Genomic DNA, 17,106 nt, shown 5'->3' with positions numbered 1-17,106 from the left:
CGGGAAACACAGGGCACACGAGGAACAATAAGCCAATCCAAGGTTTAAAGCTACACTGATCAGAAAGAAGTTTGCAGGAACAGACCAAGCAACTCAAGATGGGAGGACTCTGTAAGAAACAAGAAAGGGTTAAAAGACCACCAGGGTAGGTCACATCAGGTATTTGCTGCCCTTGATCTGCACACCCATGTGCTTGCAGGGCTGACCCCTGGATCAGTGAGGAATGACAGAGGGATGCTTGAGCACAAGATGGGCACCTCAAAGGTCAAGAGAAGGGAAGTATCTGCATTTGAGTGGTCATCTAAAACCAGCCCCTCAATTTTTGCAAGTAAAACCAGCTCCACTGTCAGTTTCTTGAAAAAACTCGGGGTTTATTGATTTAAACTGCAAACAGTCATTACAAAAGAGATTCTCTTTTAAATAAACTCACACAAAGAGGAAGAAAAAGCAATGTAGTGAACAGTAACTGGGGGGGGGGGGGAATAATTACATTCATTATTCTCTTTGTGCCAGTCCCGTTAACCTTGGCAAGGAAAACTCCAAACTTGGAATACAGAAACACAAAGACAAACTGTATTTGGAATGTCTTCAGATAGGCACTTTGAGCCCAAGGCTTCTCCTTGAAGAATCTATACCAAAAAAAAGAAAAAAAAAAAGAAAAAAAAAAAAGTCTTCCTTCCACGCTGTCTCGCAACAGAGCTCAGGTATGTACATTCTAAAGCCCAGGTAGACAAGACCCAGGGGAGGGGAAGAGGAGGAGAAGAGGAAAGGCAAAGAAGCACATTAACTCAATTTGCAGTCCAACATAAAAAAAAGGGGGGGGGGGAAATTCTAAAATAAATAATCCAAACACAGTTTTTGCATTTTTTAAATTAATTTTTCATTTTTTAAAATAAAATAACCAAAAAAGTGTAAAGTTACAAAAAATGTCATTGTAGTATAATATATTAAACTGTGGGGAAAAAAAAAGGAAAAAGACACTTCACAATCTTAAGATTAATATGGAAGATCATAATTTAAACATAAAAGAATATATTCTATGGATTCATCATCCCGATAAATATGAACAAAATTAACAAAAAAGCATAGGTTTCGGCAATAAATACGTTTTGATAAGTTAAATAAGCTTTTTTATATTGTTGTGCAGTGACAAGCAAAATTTGCTCTCCAATTTCTGAAAAGTTATACAAAATTAAAAACCCAGAAAAAAATAATAAAAAGCTTGGCGTGAGTGCTCTAAGATAGGTCTAAAGTACTCTAGAGCAAAACCATTAAAGCTATGTCTACTGGAACTTTGTTTACACGAACTTGTGTGTGTGTGTGTGGAATGACTTCTGTTGGCCCCACCCCCTCTGTTTCTTTATTTAAGATGTCACATGAATATACGGGGAACTTTTAGCACCAAAATCTAGTCTCTCATAGTCCATCTCGGTTTTGTCTTGTTTTCTTCCTCCCAGTCGAAATCCCACTCATGTTACAATCTTTGTCCGTTCTCAGCTTTTCTTCCCACAGACCTGAGTGGATCCAGGCAAGATTAGTCTTTAAGGGGAGGGGAGAAAGAGGACTGGATGTTAACGCTTCCCCACATGCCTGCAGCCTAGCGGAAACTGGCCAGTGGGAGAGGGCGATGCAGTACGTGGCCAGTGGAGGGAGCTGGGTCCGGACATTTCCTGCACATCTGGAAGTGCAGAGCTGCTGGTGCCCTCTGCAGCTGGAGAGGTAATACAGTCACAGTGAAAGTGTTAAAGGCACTAATTTTGTAAACGTTATTGCTTTTCATTGTAATTTGGCACTTAAGGTTTAAGCCAGTGGGTCTACAGCAGGCAGGTGGACAGGTTAACATCCAGCTTGGACTACTGGGGACAGGGCAGGGGGAGTTCAGCTTAACATTGTAATAAGAGGTGGGGGGGAGCAAGAGGAAAACCCCAGATTAGTCATCGGAGATGGAGAGTCTGCTGAAGATGGGAAGACGTCTTGAGGTGTCCAGGATAGGGGAATCTGAGCCGCTGTGGCTGCTGCTGGAGCTGCTCAGATAGCCCTCCTGGTCAGAGAGGGAGTCCTGAGGACTGGGCGGCGAGTCAAACATGTTGGGAGACTCAGACATGGGCCTGAACAAAAAGGTGGTGGGGGAGCCCCCGCTGGGCACCTGCACCCCCATGCTGGGGGCAAAGAGACTGACCAGCTCCTGGCTGGAGAAGGTGAAGGGGTTGCTGGCGCAGTCAGGCAAGGTGGGGGAGCCCAGCAGGTCATCAGCGCTCAGCATGGGCGGCGGGGTGATGGAAGTGGGGCTGTCCAGCAGCCCGCTGGCAGCAGTGCTGGGGAAGCCGGCGAAGCTGAAGCTGTGCTGCAGGCGGGGTCTGTCGGTGACGGCGGGCTCCCGGCCCCCCGCCACGGCACGGCGCTCCTCCGCGTTGTGGATGAAGTGGCAGCGCGGGCCGTAGGGGCAGAAGCCGATGGTGTGGAAAGTGCGGCAGAGCTCGGTCTTGTACTTGGGATGGCGAGTGAGGCTCCGCAGCTCATGGATGCCGTGGGCGAACTGGCACTTGTCGCCGTACTTGCAGGCGCCATTCTCCTCGAAGGGGCGGCACAGCTCTGTCTTGTAGCGGCTGGAGTTGACCTGTCCCCCGGGCTGCTTCTGCTGCAGCAGGCGCTCGCCGCCCTCGGAGAAGGAGCGGTCCCGGAAGCGGCTTTCCCGGGGGCCCAGCATGGGAGCCGGCTCCCCTTTCAGGCTGCTGAGGAGCTGGTTCTGGTGGAACTTGGAGTTGGGCAGGGTGACAGAGTGCCTCCTAGGGAAACCCCCGCCGGCCGGGGTACCCACCGCCTTCCTGTCCAGCAGGCACCCACCGACACCCGACGGACTGTAATTCAACATCTTATTGCTCTGCGGGAAGAAAGCAAGGGCCGGTCACTGCCACCGCCTCCGCCGGCGTCCCCATGCAGCCCCGGGAGCCTCCCGCGGCACAGCACGGCGCGGGGAGCGGCGGCGGCCGCCCTGCCCCGACGGGCTCCCCCGGCAGCAACACCTGCTTCAGCCCCTTCAGCCGCTTCACCCGAGGGCCCCGGGCCGGCCCACCCCGCCCGCCCCCGCGCACGCAAGTAAAGAACGGAGCCAACCGCGGGGGAGCCGCTGGCCGCGTCCGAAAAGGCTCCGAGGCCGGAGCTCCGTTCCGGGAAAGCTCCCCGGGGAACGGCGGCGAGCGGGAAGGGCGGGCGCCGGCCCCGCCGCTCCCCTCCGCGGCTCCCGCCTAGCCCCCGCCGCCCCCTCCAGCGGGGCCGAGCGAGGGGCGGCCGAGCCCCGCGGGGAGGGAACCCGCCCGCCGGCCCGCCCGGCCCCTCGGCAGCACCGCCGCCCGCCGCGCCGCGCCCAGGCGTGTTACGGCGCGGCGGCCCCGGGGGCAGGGGCAGGGCCCGGCCCCCCCCCAGCCGGCGCCCGGGCTCGGCCCGCCGGGAGAGCGGGGCGGCGGGAAGCGCCGGCGGGGGCCCCGCGCCCCGGGACGGCGCAGCCGCGCTCGGTCCCCGCCCTGCGGCGCTAAACCAGCTCCGGACCAGAACGCCGTGGGGGGGGCGGGGATCCCCGACACGGCCCCCGAAGCCGGCGGCGCGGCCCCGACGGCGCGCTTACCTTGCATAAAACTTCGCTCAGGTCGAAGATGGTGGGCGACACCAGGGCTGTGGACATCTTCGGCGCCGAGGGGGGAAGCGGGTGGGGCAGCGGCACAGAGACACGAGGAGTCGCGGCGTGGGTACGGCACAGCCTCCAGCGCCCCGGCGCGCAGCCGCCCCCCGCCGCTGCTGATGCCGCCACCAGCCCTCCCGGCCGCCGCGCCCGCTCGCCGCTTCCAGCGGGCTCGCGGAAAGCTCAACTTATAAAGTTTCGGACTTGCCCCCGGGAGGAGGAGCCGGCGGCGGGAGGAAGGGGAGGAGGAGGAGGAGGGCAGGGTGATTGACACCGCGACTGAATCACCCGGGCGGGCAGGCCCAGAAAAACTTTCGGGAGGAAGAGGGGGGGGGGGGGAGAGAAAAGAAAGAAAGGGGGGAAAACAGGAAAGCGGAAAAAAAAAAAAAAAAAAAAAAAAAGCGGCGGGCGGCGTGGGGGCGGGCTGCCCGTCCCGCGCGGGAGCAGGCAGTGGTGCGGGCCGCCGCGCGCGCGCCTGTGTGCGAGGCGGGGGGTGGCGCGCGCGGGCGGCGGCGGGGCCGGACCGGAGCCGCGCTCGCGCCTACCCGCGCCGCGGCCCGGCGGCAGCGCTGCACCCCCGGGAAATCCAGCCCCGCGGGCGGCGGGCCGGCCGTGCCGGGGCGGGCTGGCCGTGCCGGGGTTGCAGCCCGGCCGCGGCCTCTCCCCGCCCGCCTCGGGTGCGATCGCTCGGATGCATTTTCGGCGCGGCAGCTCGTCCTCGCGTTTTTGCAAGCTGGCTGTCGCGGCGTTGCTTCGCACCGCTGCCCCGGAGCCGGGCTTTTTTTCTAATTTTTGTTGAAACCTGGCACGCTCAGCAAGGGGAAATAGCTCGCATCCGCAGTAATTTACATTGTTAAAATAGGGGTTTGCGCTTTAAAAGGGTGCTTGATAAATGCGGCCTTTTCTCCCCGTATAGTCCTCTTCCAGTCTCCAGAACTTGAAATTGTAAAACTGAACAAAAAACCCCAACAAAACCAAAAAACCAACAACCAAAAAAAAAACAAACTCTGAGCAAGTAATCTGCTCCAGATTTTAGTTGGCAAACTATGATTCATACTGATATCGATATGGCGGAGGGGGGGGGGAGGAGGAGGGGGAGTGGCGGCAGTTTCGTGTTTAAAAAAAAAAAAAGAAGGAAAAGCAAAGTGCTTCGGGGCCTCAGCGTGAAACCTGCTGCCCCTCAACTCTTACCCCCCGCCGAGGCATGGCTGGCCCCGACTGTAACTGCAGGGGGTTTCACCTCAGGCCGGGCGGCGGCCCCTGGCGGGGGGGTCGGGGGTCCCTGGGCTGCGCCCGGGCCGGCGGGGAGAGCAGGACCCCGGCCCCGCCGGCGGCCATCGCACCGGCACCCCGGCACCGTCACACCGCCGCGCCGCTGCTGCTTGCTCGAGTCGCGGGATCTGGACTTGGCGCTGGCGGCGGATCAGTTCCCCTCCTTCGGTCTTCAAGAACGGCCAAAATAACCAACCGAGAGAAACGCCCACAGGCTCCGTCTATTCCAGATTTTTTTTCAAATATTATTTACTTAAGGAGAGCAATCAGGTTCCTCGAATTTCCTTCTCTTTCTAGTTTTTTTTCTTTCTTTATCCTTGCCTTGGCCAGAAGTGAGGAGTAACCAGGGCAGAGACCAGCCTATTATTTTCTGCAGTTGTTTACTCATTCTGTAGATGGTGCTTGTTCCCAGGGCTCTGAGCCACTCTATAATTAAACCCATTTTAATTGTTAGGTTAGAAACGTCATTTCGGGGACTTTCCAAGAGTTACCGAGAAAGCCAGCCGAGATAACCATTTCGCTCCTGAGTCGCTCCCAGCCCGCAGTTCGGCCGGGTTCCCCCCGCTGGCCGGCTGCGGTGCGGGGGGAGCGGGGGCGCCGTGCGGGGGAGCGGGGCTCCCGCAGCTCCCGGGGCTCCCGCGGCTCCCGGGGCCCCCCTGCTCCCGGGGCCGGCTGCCCCGCTGCCAGCGCAGCTGCCCACCCCCGCCGCTTCTGCCTTCCTCGCCCCGTGTCGCATTTGTTTTGGAAACCGGGGGTTTAAGGTTGCACATTTCCCCGGATCGAGCGGCAAAAGCTGAAGCCAAGAAGGAATTTTTTCACCAGTGATTTCGCTTGGCGCAGCCCGGCTCCATGGTGGTCTGCTTTGCATTGGCTGCGCACATGCTCACATCAGGAATTTAGCTGCTCACCCCACCTCGTGGCTGAAAGTCAGAGCCCTCCGGGCCAGAGTGGGAATTTGTGTGGGCATGAATTCACACCGAGCGGAGGAATGAAAAAATGGGAGCCTTGCACCTCCTGCCAGAGCCGTGCCAGAACTTTGATAGATGCAAATGAATAAAGATAGGTAAATGAATAAATGAAAGTCAGTTATTAAAGAAGATTACTGAAAAAGCAAATGAATGCAGTGCCATGCTCACTAGCTGCCTTGTGGGGGTCAATCTGTCCAGGCCCAGCACATTCCAGTTGGGATACTACAGCTGGGCCCAGGAAGCAGCAATAAATGTCCACGACTTCCCGAGCCGTTCCCAAATCCATCCTCAGTGCCCAAGCAGCTTCTGGAGCATTCTCGTTCTGTGGTTCTGGTGCAGGCAGATGCCAAACATATTGCAAAATGCAGAGGAATAAGATTTTTTGTCAGACCTGTGCACACATTTAATGGAGGAATTAAGATCTGCTTTCCTGAGCGAGAGCTGAAACAGGCCAGAATGGCCAGAAAACCGGGAAGAAGCAGGGGCAGCGGATGAAATGATAAAGGCAGGAGGTTTAAAGGAGTACTTTTTCCAGTCGTGTGTGCATATAAAACTGTGGGCTTGTTGGCACATGATGTTGTGGAGGTCAAAAGTATAAACAGGGTCAAAAAAGCAATTTGACAAATTTATGGAGGAAAAGTCCCTGGAGGTTTACTAAAGGCAAAGGCAGACCTCCATGGCACATTGCTGGACAATGCGCAGCAGAAGTATCACTCTCATTCCCCTGTTTTTCCCGTTAAGCATCGGCTGCTCTTGAAGGTAAGAGGGAGGCCACAAAGACCTTTGTTGTGACTCAGCCTGGTTATTTTTGCATAGTTAGGGTCTACTTTTACACTTGATACTCTGTCTAATCCTGTTGGGCTCAGAGGTGCACCCGCAAACTTGGGATTTGCTGTGTGGCGTCAGCTTGTTCAGGCCAGGCAGGAGGAGGTCAGCACTGGGAAGTACCAATCAGCACCATCTCGTCCCCGAGCTGCTGGGCACAGTTTCACACAGTGGCCTCTGCTGAAGGCTGGAGAACAGTCTCACGGGGTAGCTGCACTCCTTGCCCAGTTTAACTCCCCGTCAGGGTAATAAGAGGTTACTTTGAGTATGAACTGAATCCAAGTGCCAGCTTTGCCACAGATATATTTGGTGATGTTACAGCTCCCATAGCAACAGAAGAAGATTGCTATCTTGAGACACCTCCACTTATCCTTCACCTGGAGCCGTTTGGCAATAGGAAGCCTGCAGGTCTGCTCGCGTCAGTCAGTTACTGAGTGAGAACACAGTGCAAAAAAGCCTGAACTGCTGAAAACAAGGTGGTGGTGGGGGGTGGTGGTTTGGTTTGTTCCCCCTCCTACCACTCAGTTCCCAAAGTTTCAAGGTAGGAAAGGGAAGTGCTTTCACACGAGCAAGGTTTTCCCCTGAGAGTTTTGGATGAGTTAGGCATTTCGCTCCCCCGCTCCCATGGGAATCGTCATGTAAACAGACATGTCTTTTCCGCAGTGGTGCTCCGATGTACGGAGGCTGGGGACGAAGGAAGAACAAACCTCCTGCCTTTATTTCTGCAGGGGGTGTAAGATGAGTCGAAGCTTTTTGCAGTCGCTGTTCTATTCATATCTTTTGGGTCCGGTGCTATTTTTGTTGGCTGTGTCCCTGGAGGTGGAGGTGTGGAAGTGCCTTTCTGCTGGTCTCCACAAGCAGGTGTAGCTGTTCCCTCTGTTGCAGGCGCCTCCTCAGATGCTGTGGCCTTTCGGGGGGAGTAGGCAGATGTCAGCATGGCCGTTCCCCGTCTGTCCCTAACTTTTTAATCCTTCCTTTTATTTTGGCCTTGCGCTTCTTCCATGGAACATCTCTGGGTAGCCACTGGGAGGTGTGAATGGCTCGGGATGGAAACCACAGCTTGTAGGTGCGCCCTCTGCCAGGCTTTTCTGGCACCCGGGGGAGCCTGGCCTCCGCCTGCTCCCAATAGAGAGGGATACTACCAGCTGCTCGGTGAGGAAACAAATTCACAGAGATACAGGAAAGTGTGTTAAGGTGGTGGGAAGCAATGGGAGTGAGATTCCTGGCAGCTCGGGTATGTAAACATTCATAAAATAGAGAGCGTGTGCATGTGTGTACTTTGTGGTGGCAGGAAACCCAAGAAGCTAGCTCCATTATTTTTGCTGGAATTGGTCACAACAGTGCCAGACGAGTATTATAAGCCCTTAATCCTCCTGACTTTACACCTGTGAACAACCTAAAGACCATCCAAGGCGATCTAAATTATGGGACATCTTTACTAATTAGTCATAGGGTTTGGGATCTGACTTGGTTGTTCATAAAGAGGGTTTTCTGTTTCTCGGCAGCTCAGACGCTGAGCTACCTCTGGGGGACGTGAGGGGAGGGGGAGGCAGGAGGTGGAGGTAGTGTGTGGCCTCTTCTGCAAGTGTCACATGAATGTGACTAGCCTGCCACAAGTTTAGCAGCACAAATGGTGGCACTGACAAGATGCTGCAGTGGAAAAAGCAGAGGTGGGTGCCCTTTTAGCAGACGCAGGGTAGGGAATTTGGCTGAACTTAATGGATCTAGGTTATAATTTCCAGTGGAAATACTAATGCAATTAATACATTTCCACATAGCAGGACAGCAAGCCTGTGTTAGCGTTTAGCTGTTTGCCATGATTGCTCAGGTGGCCGGGCCAGCCACATCCTGGGCTCTGTCCAGCTGCACCCACATGCAGCCTGTGCTGGGCTGAGGCACAAACCAGTGTGGAAAAATAATAGGTTTGAGGGGCTGGAGGAAAAGAGCATCACCAGGACTGGCTGCTACATGGTTGTGGAAAGCGAAGGTGCCTCAAGAGGAACCTCTGCTCCTGGCCTGGGTGCCGGGCTGTCGTCACTGCACCCTGGCTCCCTGGCAGGGCACCCACCAGCCTGCCCAGCATCTACACGCCCAGTCCGTATGTGGTGCACAGGGCTGGAAAGCCCAGCAGCACCCTCCTGCAGTACCACAGACCTCCCTGCTGCCCACTTGCTGGAACCCGCCACCTCCTGCAGGGAAATCTCCCTGTTCTTGTTGGGGTTTGTCAACACTTCTTAGTGAAGTTGCAGACCCTTTAGGGCAAGGAGCAAATCTCATCTGTCTTTCCTCCTTGAGTGCACTGCAACTGCATGAAGCTGGAGAAGGGTTTTCCATCCTGCTGGCATGGTAACGGGAACTGAGAAAGTGCCCCAGCCTGGGTACAGCAAGGTGAGGGATGGAACAAGAGATGTTTCACACCACTGGTGGAGGAGAGCTGAGAAGCAGTATGCCATCCCACTGCAGGTCCCTGGAGCAGTTCCCCATCCCCCTGTCTGTGGGAAGCACCCCCATATGGGACAGCCTGCACAGCTGGCTGCCAGCACCCTCGCACTTGGCAGTCCCAGGGTCCCTAGCATCACTGTTGGTCCCAAACTCAGGAGCTGCTATGGTGTACAGCAAAGGCACAGCTTCTGTTAGGTACCTTTAACCGGGCCTAGTCTACACAGGGCCCTATGCCTGCCAAGGCAAAGAGAAGTCAAATATCTTTTATCTAAACAAATCGTCGTTCAGGGTAAGGCAAGTGCCAGAAGCTTTAAAGAGGCTGTTGGCAGTTTCCAGAAAAAGCAGCAAGTGACACCTGCTGCACATCAAAACAGCAATTGCCCTTGTATCGATAGGGTGGTTAGTTCACGAAACAAAAGTGATCAGGGACATGGAAAGGCACAGATCTCAGAAACCAGCACCAATTCCGCATTTTTTTCAAATCCTGCTTCCACGCTCCCAAGCCCATACACAGCAGGGCGATAACACAGCACAGCGATTTCTGTTGGCCTCTGCTCGTTTCCAGCTGGAGCAGCCCTGGCTGCTGATTTATTCAGCAGACGTCAACCAGTGGAATGTTTCAATGATTTTTCCCTCCAAAAGAATGTGCTGGGACTAAATACTTTCACCTTTCTTTTTTTAAAGGAGAAAATTTAAACCTACTCGGGAGCCTCTTGGATTGTGTCATTTTTCTGACATGCAGTGCTGGTGGCAGCTCACCTCCAACAGGCCCAGCTGTAACCCTATGAAAAATGCCACTTCAGCCCTTCACAGTGGGACTTGTCATAACCTGATTTCCAAACACACGGGTTGCGCTCCATGCTTCTTACAGTTCCATGAGATACTTGCATCAGGGAGGCAGCTTGCTTTCCCACCTATCCCGTTCCATCAAAACACACTTTTAGTACCAGGCAGGAAGCCAAGGTCAAGTCTCCTTTTCTTTCTTTTTTTCTTTTTTTCCCCTCCCCCTGCCTGCTCTGAATACATTATGATACAGGCTTCAGTTCCACTATTCTGTCTTTTCCCACAAGACCGTTGCCTCATTCAGACCACAGCGGGGAACATGCTTTCATCTCTGCCAGCTGGGCATGGCTGGAGCACCCCATGCCCGTAGGAGCTGTGTGGGGAGGACGCAGAGGCGAGGCTTTGCAGATTCCCAGGCACAGAAGACAGAGGGATTTGGTCAGGTCCAGTTCTGGGAGGACATTTCCAGGGTGTCTCTCCCACTGCCTCATTTATCAGGTTGGTAGTGAAGAATATCGATGAGGATGGGATTCCTCTCACCTGATTTTAGGTGCCTAAAAGTTAGGTGTCTAAACCTAATTAGCTGGACAGGCTTCCTGCATAGTCAATGGAGACAAATAGGCACCTCTAGCATGTGATTCATCTCACCTATCTTGAACATTTATCTTGAGAAGGGCTGACTCACTCAGCAGCCAAGCACCCGCTTCTCTTCTGTGCTGTAAAGGCAGATCAGCAACTTGCTGAGGATTTGACAATTAAATTTTGGATGTCCCAAGTTAGGCAAGGTAAGTCCTACCCCCAGCTGCAGCAGTGTCTGTGGGAAGCATTGTCACTGTGCCCCTGCTTCACACCCACACCCACCCTCCAGTTTCCCTCAGAGGGTCCGTTTCCAGCCCTTCCCAAGCAGGGCTGGGTTTTAGTCTGTCCAAATCACATAATCAGTCCTTATCATATTATCAGGCCAAGTTAAATATTTATAAAGCACCTGGGGGCAGGGTCCATGTCTTTCTCCTGTTTGTATATTCCTTCGAGGAGCAAAGCCCCCATGCCATTTGCAACCTTTCGTGGACTAGTGCAATGCGGCACCGTGGGTCCCTGGGCCAATCTGCAGGTCTTGATGAAATGCAGCCGGGAACACAAAAAGAGCTTATGGACATTGGGAAACAAGCAGAAGTGAATCATAAGAGTCAGGAGAAGCTACTAACGTGTGGGAAAAAGGCAAATGTGCTACCTCGGCACAAACATATAATAAGGAAGTATGTAATAATAATTATTGTTATTGTAATACGGTCTGGGTGAGCATTTGGGAAAAAGATATCTAATAACTGACAAGTGACGTGGCTCGGTTTGTTTTGATCTGAAATTCAAACAATGGTTGTGTTTATAAGGCAATAATACGCAGGGCACAGAGCACTGGCATTGCACCAACTATGCACTCCCCAAGTCGGGTTTATGTAGGTCATGCCAGACAAATAATAGTGTTCTTCAATATAATTACTGATTCATTACGGAGAGGGAATGTAATCGAGTCTGTCTGGATTTCAGGGAGGCGTTAGATATGGTAAATTCATACATTTGAACTCGGATTGGGAAGGCTTTGTGCGCTTGCCTCGCTCTGCTCCTCCGGGAGTTAGCGGTAAAATTCCCGCTGCAGCCCGCCCCGGCAGCGTGGGAGCCTCCCCGCTGGCTGCAGAAGGTGCTGGTGCTCCCACCACCCTTTGCAGACTCTCTCAGCACCCTTTGAAGCACTTCACAGGTAGATGGGGAAACTAAACTACGGCTAGACCAAGACCTGGATCCATATGTGCTGGACCTGGCACTTAGCTTAGGCAATTGCCCCCGCCCCGTCAGCTGCCCTCCATCCCAGGGGCACCCTGGCCCCTCCACTTCTGAGCTTCCTGGTCCATCTTCTGGATGTGTCTCTTTACACACGTTATTCCACTGTTATTTCAGAGGGAAGCGGTAAAAGCCAGAGGACAGGATGGCCCAGCTGGTGCTCACCAGCCCCCTGGCCTGCACCAGGGAAGTAGAGGAGTACAGGAACCTTCAGTAACAACTGGCTGATGCTTTGGTTTCTTTGTGCTGTGCAAGTCAAAAAGAAAGATGTAAAGGTGCTTTTAAAAATAGTTGCAAGGAAAGTTTGTGCTTTGCCACCCGTCTGCCTCGCAGTGCTGTTCCCTGCTGGATGCCATCTGTTGATAAGCTTTTATCTGTCCTGAACTCAGCTCTGCGTACCAAGCCACCCGTAGCAGTGTACCTGCTCTGGCTGGACTGCCAAGACCCACTTTTTCAGAGACTTGGATGCAACTGCCTTGTGGGCAACATCCGGCCCTGAGCAGCAGCTGGCGAAGCCCAGCCTGTGCACTGAAAGCCTGTTCAGCATCAGCATCTGACTGTCATGGAGCAGGGACCACACAGTGGGGGACAACACAGTCCCTGGCAGGGTGTGGTGACACCAAGACCTGTGCAGTAAGAAATGGAAGGGAAGTGTGTGTGTAAATAATTTACTAGCATGACCTAAATGCTACCAGGACTTTGTTTATTTTTATGAAGTCAGTAAAGAACCACGTGGATTCCAAGACTGGAGTTTGGGGACCAGAGGCTCAGAGGTGACACATTGCAAAGGCATCCAACCCCTCCATGCAGGAAGGCAGATGAGCTGGGAGCAGAAGGCTGCCTTCTGAGTTTCTGAATTTTCCTGCATACAGAAAGTTTTGCAGAGAAATGAGAGACGGAGAAATGCCACGTGTCTACAGGTGACTGCCCCAGAGAGGCAGGAGCTTCACCACAGGCTCTGTGGAGGGAGCAGGGAGGGGAAATAGTTTGCTGGATGATGCCTGTTATCTATTTCAGGTAGGGTTTCTCACCACCTCAAGCTGCCAGTGCTGCACTGGGCCCTGGGTCCATGGAGAGGTAGGCTTTTGACTGAGAAACAAAAGCAAAGCCTGGACTAATCAGCATCAAAGAAGAGCTAATCACACTTCTCATGAGAGCAGAGACATTGGGCCTGGTGTCTTAGTTGCCTTACAGTACAGGTAATGAGCATGGATGGGATGCCACGATGCCCTGCTCCACAGCAGTTTCCTTGACATTGCCAAGCCCAGGTGGTCTGGGAGATCAACAGCAGGGCGCCTCCTCCCTACAAATCCTTGGCTTTCTGTAAGAGGATAAGAGGTGTTGCACACACGTGAGACATTGATTGTTGGCTGCTGGAGTTGTGAGAAGAGGAAGGCTGCTGCTCCTCTTTGTTCCTACTTTTTTTCTTTAAGACTCTGCTCCACAGATCATGTGGTTATAAGAGAATCTCATTTTTCGGTTAAGAAAAACATGCTTTTCCTGCTAGCCAGTGCAAAGAAAAACATGGAAACTCTGGAGCGTGAGCCGAAGACTGAAGAGTCAAAAGGCAAACATACAGAATTCAACATTATTGGGTTTAATTTTTTAGATTATGTTCTTTAGGTGACTGACAGTATTTTGGAACATGACTCTCAAATGTTTGGGATTAGCTCTCCTGGAAAGGAGAGGATGTTGGCTCTCGAGTGCCGCTTGGGAAAGGCCAGGATCCCAGCCCCCAGCTCTGCAGGGACGTGTTACTTGGCACGTACCTAGAGCTTAATCAGAAGTTTGGGACCACCTTTGGGAGGGGTCAGGGAGAAAAACAGATCACTTTTTCAGCAATCCTGCATGTGGCTGGTCCAGCTGGCTAATAGGTCCAGCAGTAATTCCTAACAGCAAGAAACTCTCCCCTTCAAGGGCTACCTGAAGTCCTGTGTGAAATGAGACTTCAGCCAACGGTACAGGCGCTTCTTAGTGGACAAGTATCCACACAATGTAATTTCTGCAGTAACTGGTGTCTTGGTGTCAGCTGTGACCATTCTCCCTGCCACCCAGCAGAGAGGACTGAAATTACCTGGAAATAAATTTCTTCATTGAAGTGTCCTTCCAGCTGAGGCTTTGCACTGCCCTGCAATAACAGCACATGCACATGTACCGCTTTGCTACTTGCACGAGTACAGTTCTGGGATGCTGGCTGGCGTTGTGCAGCTCCTCCCAAGTTCACATGTGTTCAAGATGCGTGGTTCAAAGATGACCAGTCTGTCACTTCTAGTATTGTTGATGGATCAGAGCCCCACAGATTCAGGCTGTGGAGGATATGATAGTGTCTGTTTCAAATACAGCTGTTCCAAAATGCAAACCAGAATTTGTAAGTGCCACTGAAATGGTGAAGACCCATTGGGGAGCAGGTGTGTGGGTGGTGGGTGGCAAAGGCTCTTTTGGTGAAACAGTTCAAAAGAGCAAGTCTGCTGGCAAAGAGAGGGTCCCACGGTCACCTCCAACAGTATAAGCAGAATGAAAAGCAGCAGCAGCAAAAGCCAGTAACACGCCAAAACCTAAATGTCCAGGCTAAATCAGGCCAATAAAAATAGCTGTGCTGATGAAAGAATATGCCAATCTAAGCCACCTTTCCTGAAGCAGCTGAACCCTCGGTCAGAAAGCTCGTGCCAGGAAGAAGGGCTGTTTCAATGACGATGCTATGGAGGGGGATAGCTCTGCCTCATAGCTGGGCTGTATATGGTTACGGCCAGTTTGCATTTGTGAAGTGCATGCTTTTCCGTATCTCTTTAGTGCCAGAAAAATCAAAAAATAGGTATTTCTGTGCATGTGTGCATCAGTGAGTTCACGTACTAGACTAGGAAGACTGTGCATATGTGTGTGTGTCCATGCTAGCTTAAGGAAATGTGTACGTGTGTAAGAACAAGAGCTAGTGAACATGTGAGCAAGACACTGAGTGGCCATCACGTGGCTGCGTGTGAGCGCCCCAGACTGCAGGAGAACCGGCGTGGGCTGGGCCGGGGTGCGGGTGTTACGCAAGGGCGAGTAGGGCTGCGCGAGCGCTCGCTGATGCAAGGCGTGGGGAGCGTGGGTCTGCGCCGGTGCGAGGGCAGGGCAGCAGCGGTGTGCACGCAGGCGCCAGTGCGTGCGGGAAGGGAGGTGATCGCGAGCGCAGGGCAGCACACAGGGCACCCTGGTGCTGGAGGGGAGATGCAGGGAGGCTTTATCCCGACTATTTATACAACACAGTTTGGCTCGGCAAAGAGTTAATGTGGTAAAGAAGAGTCTAGAAGGGCTCCTGCCAGCTGTAAACGGAGCGATCAGCATACACAGGATGTGGCAAGCAGCTAAAGGCGTCCCGTTATTAACTTCACTTTTATTTCAAGGGGATTCACTTCTCTGTTCTGTTTCCCATCTGGGAAGTGAAACCTGAGATCATGCTACCATTAAAAAAAAATTGGTCACAGTTCATTTGTTTTTCTACTTTATTCTTTTCTGTTCGTTTAAAAGTTACTTTGCTTTTCCTTGAATGGAACTTATTGAAACTGCTGGTAACACATTAAGTCTTCACTCTCAAACTCTCCTGAGGAATTATCTCATTTGCTCTCGTTTGAAACTGTTGACTCTGAGGGGAGTGTTTACACCCCACAGCGTGCTCACCGTATGGTGCAACCCGGAGCAGAGGGAACAACACGGGTTCCGCCTATGCACAGCCAGAGCTGGCCTGTGCACTGCTTACAAGGTGCTTTGTAAACATTTATTCATTCTTACACACACACGCTCCCTTCCCTCCCCCCATCAGGTGAGGAAATATTATTGTCACCATTTCACAGATGGAAGAAGTGAATGCAGATTGGTTTGGTGACTCACCCACAGCCGCTGAGGCAGATCTAGAGCTGAGGTGTTAAGCTCCCAGCCACCTAATTTAACCCAGCAGGTCACGTTCCCACCCAGGACTGACAATATAGGTAGCGCCATCTCCATCTACCTGCCACCCACTTGTCCTGTGAAGCAGGAACGCTCATCTCCACGTTTGCAGAATGAGATCAGATTGCTCTGGCTTACGCCATGCAATGGTGTCATCAGAGTGCGATATATCATTATGATATCATGATGTTATTATGCCTGAAACTGACACACAGGCCACGCACAGAACAGAGGTAGGCAGTTGAAAATCCGTGACCGTGTGCTCCTTAACCACATCACACGCACACACACCCTGTACCAGGGTGTTGGCTGATCCCACCACGCTGCAAGGATCTGCAAACAATCTGCATGCTGGGCAGGGTCTCCCCACCTTCTCTGGTGGGGCCTGGGTTCACTTCTGCCCCATACAGTCCGGTGCAAATGGCTGAGGTAGGAAAGGAAAGATGGCTACATGAGGCAGTGGAAGGAAAACGTTTGTCTCTCCAGTGGAAATGGCTTTTAAAGCACATGGGCAGTAGCTACAGTTCTGTGGCCCCAGTTCTCTGGTGAAGCTGGTTGGTTTTGAGTGCTGAGCACGTACTGGAAACCAAGCCTCCTAAAGGTGGTTCAGTACAAGCACTTGGGAAACCGAGGCTTCAGTGTCTTATCACGACTGAACATCCAGGGCCACATGTCGCCACTGTTTGCTTCTGCTTTAAAGCTATTTGAAATCTTCGCCGACATTGTTATCCTCTCCCACAACTGAATCAGAAACAACAGCAATAAAAAAACCCCGCTCCTTATCATCTTCATTTGCTTTTCACACTGTTTATACGGAGCATGATTTCACTCATATCCAACTCATCACAGACGACTGATATTAGTCAGTTCCACTTTCTGAGGCAGGCTCGTCTGGCTGGCTGCGGCTCTGGCCTCGCAGGATGCTGCTGCCACCAGCCTCACCCTATCAGAGGGGAGGTTAGCTTTCCCTGTACCAATCTCAACTTTCATTTTTAAATGAAACAGTTGGTATTTTCTTCTTTTGAATATAACCTTTGCAATAGATCATTCCAGTGAAGGCTGGTGTTGCTTTTTGCCTTGCCATGTGCAAAACTTATTTCTGTTGCCACGATGAAGTCTGCAGAAAGATCCTCCTTGATTTCTGTGGGCTTTGGACCTGTCCCTCAGGGGCTGTTACTGCATGTGTTGAGAGCAACAGCGAAATGCCCACTAATTTCAAGGTGTGAGAGATGAGCATCTCAGAAGTACTTGAGACTGGGAAGGGGATGCATTTCAGTGCCTGGACTGTTCAAAGACTTCCCTACATCTCTTGCCACCATGGTGCGTGGCTTTGGGGTGCACTAGGACTTTACGACTGTAGGGAGATGGAGAGGTGGAAGA

General features: G+C 52.5%; 1 protein-coding gene and 1 long non-coding RNA gene across 3 annotated transcripts; one reads left to right on the top strand and one right to left on the bottom strand.

The window, feature by feature from the left end:
- Nucleotides 1-350: 350 nt before the first annotated feature.
- Nucleotides 351-3,854, bottom strand: ZFP36L1 (ZFP36 ring finger protein like 1). Its single transcript, XM_040601861.1, has 2 exons — nucleotides 3,623-3,854; nucleotides 351-2,881 (listed from the first exon to the last, which is right to left on the bottom strand). The coding sequence occupies exons 1-2, from the start codon at nucleotides 3,677-3,679 to the stop codon at nucleotides 1,931-1,933; spliced, it is 1,008 nt and encodes a 335-aa protein (XP_040457795.1). The 5' UTR covers nucleotides 3,680-3,854; the 3' UTR covers nucleotides 351-1,930.
- Nucleotides 3,855-10,262: 6,408 nt separating this feature from the next.
- Nucleotides 10,263-15,265, top strand: LOC121090903. 2 transcript variants are annotated; one of them, XR_005828764.1, is made up of 2 exons: nucleotides 10,263-10,751; nucleotides 11,920-15,265. It is a non-coding gene; the product is annotated as an uncharacterized LOC121090903 (long non-coding RNA). The 2 variants fall into 2 exon arrangements; XR_005828763.1 differs by lacking the exon at nucleotides 10,263-10,751 and adding an exon at nucleotides 11,006-11,222.
- Nucleotides 15,266-17,106: the final 1,841 nt, after the last annotated feature.

This window comes from Falco naumanni, chromosome 7, assembly GCF_017639655.2.
Source record: "Falco naumanni isolate bFalNau1 chromosome 7, bFalNau1.pat, whole genome shotgun sequence".
Taxonomy (NCBI): domain Eukaryota; kingdom Metazoa; phylum Chordata; class Aves; order Falconiformes; family Falconidae; genus Falco; species Falco naumanni.
This window is presented reverse-complemented; position numbering and strand designations above follow the sequence as displayed.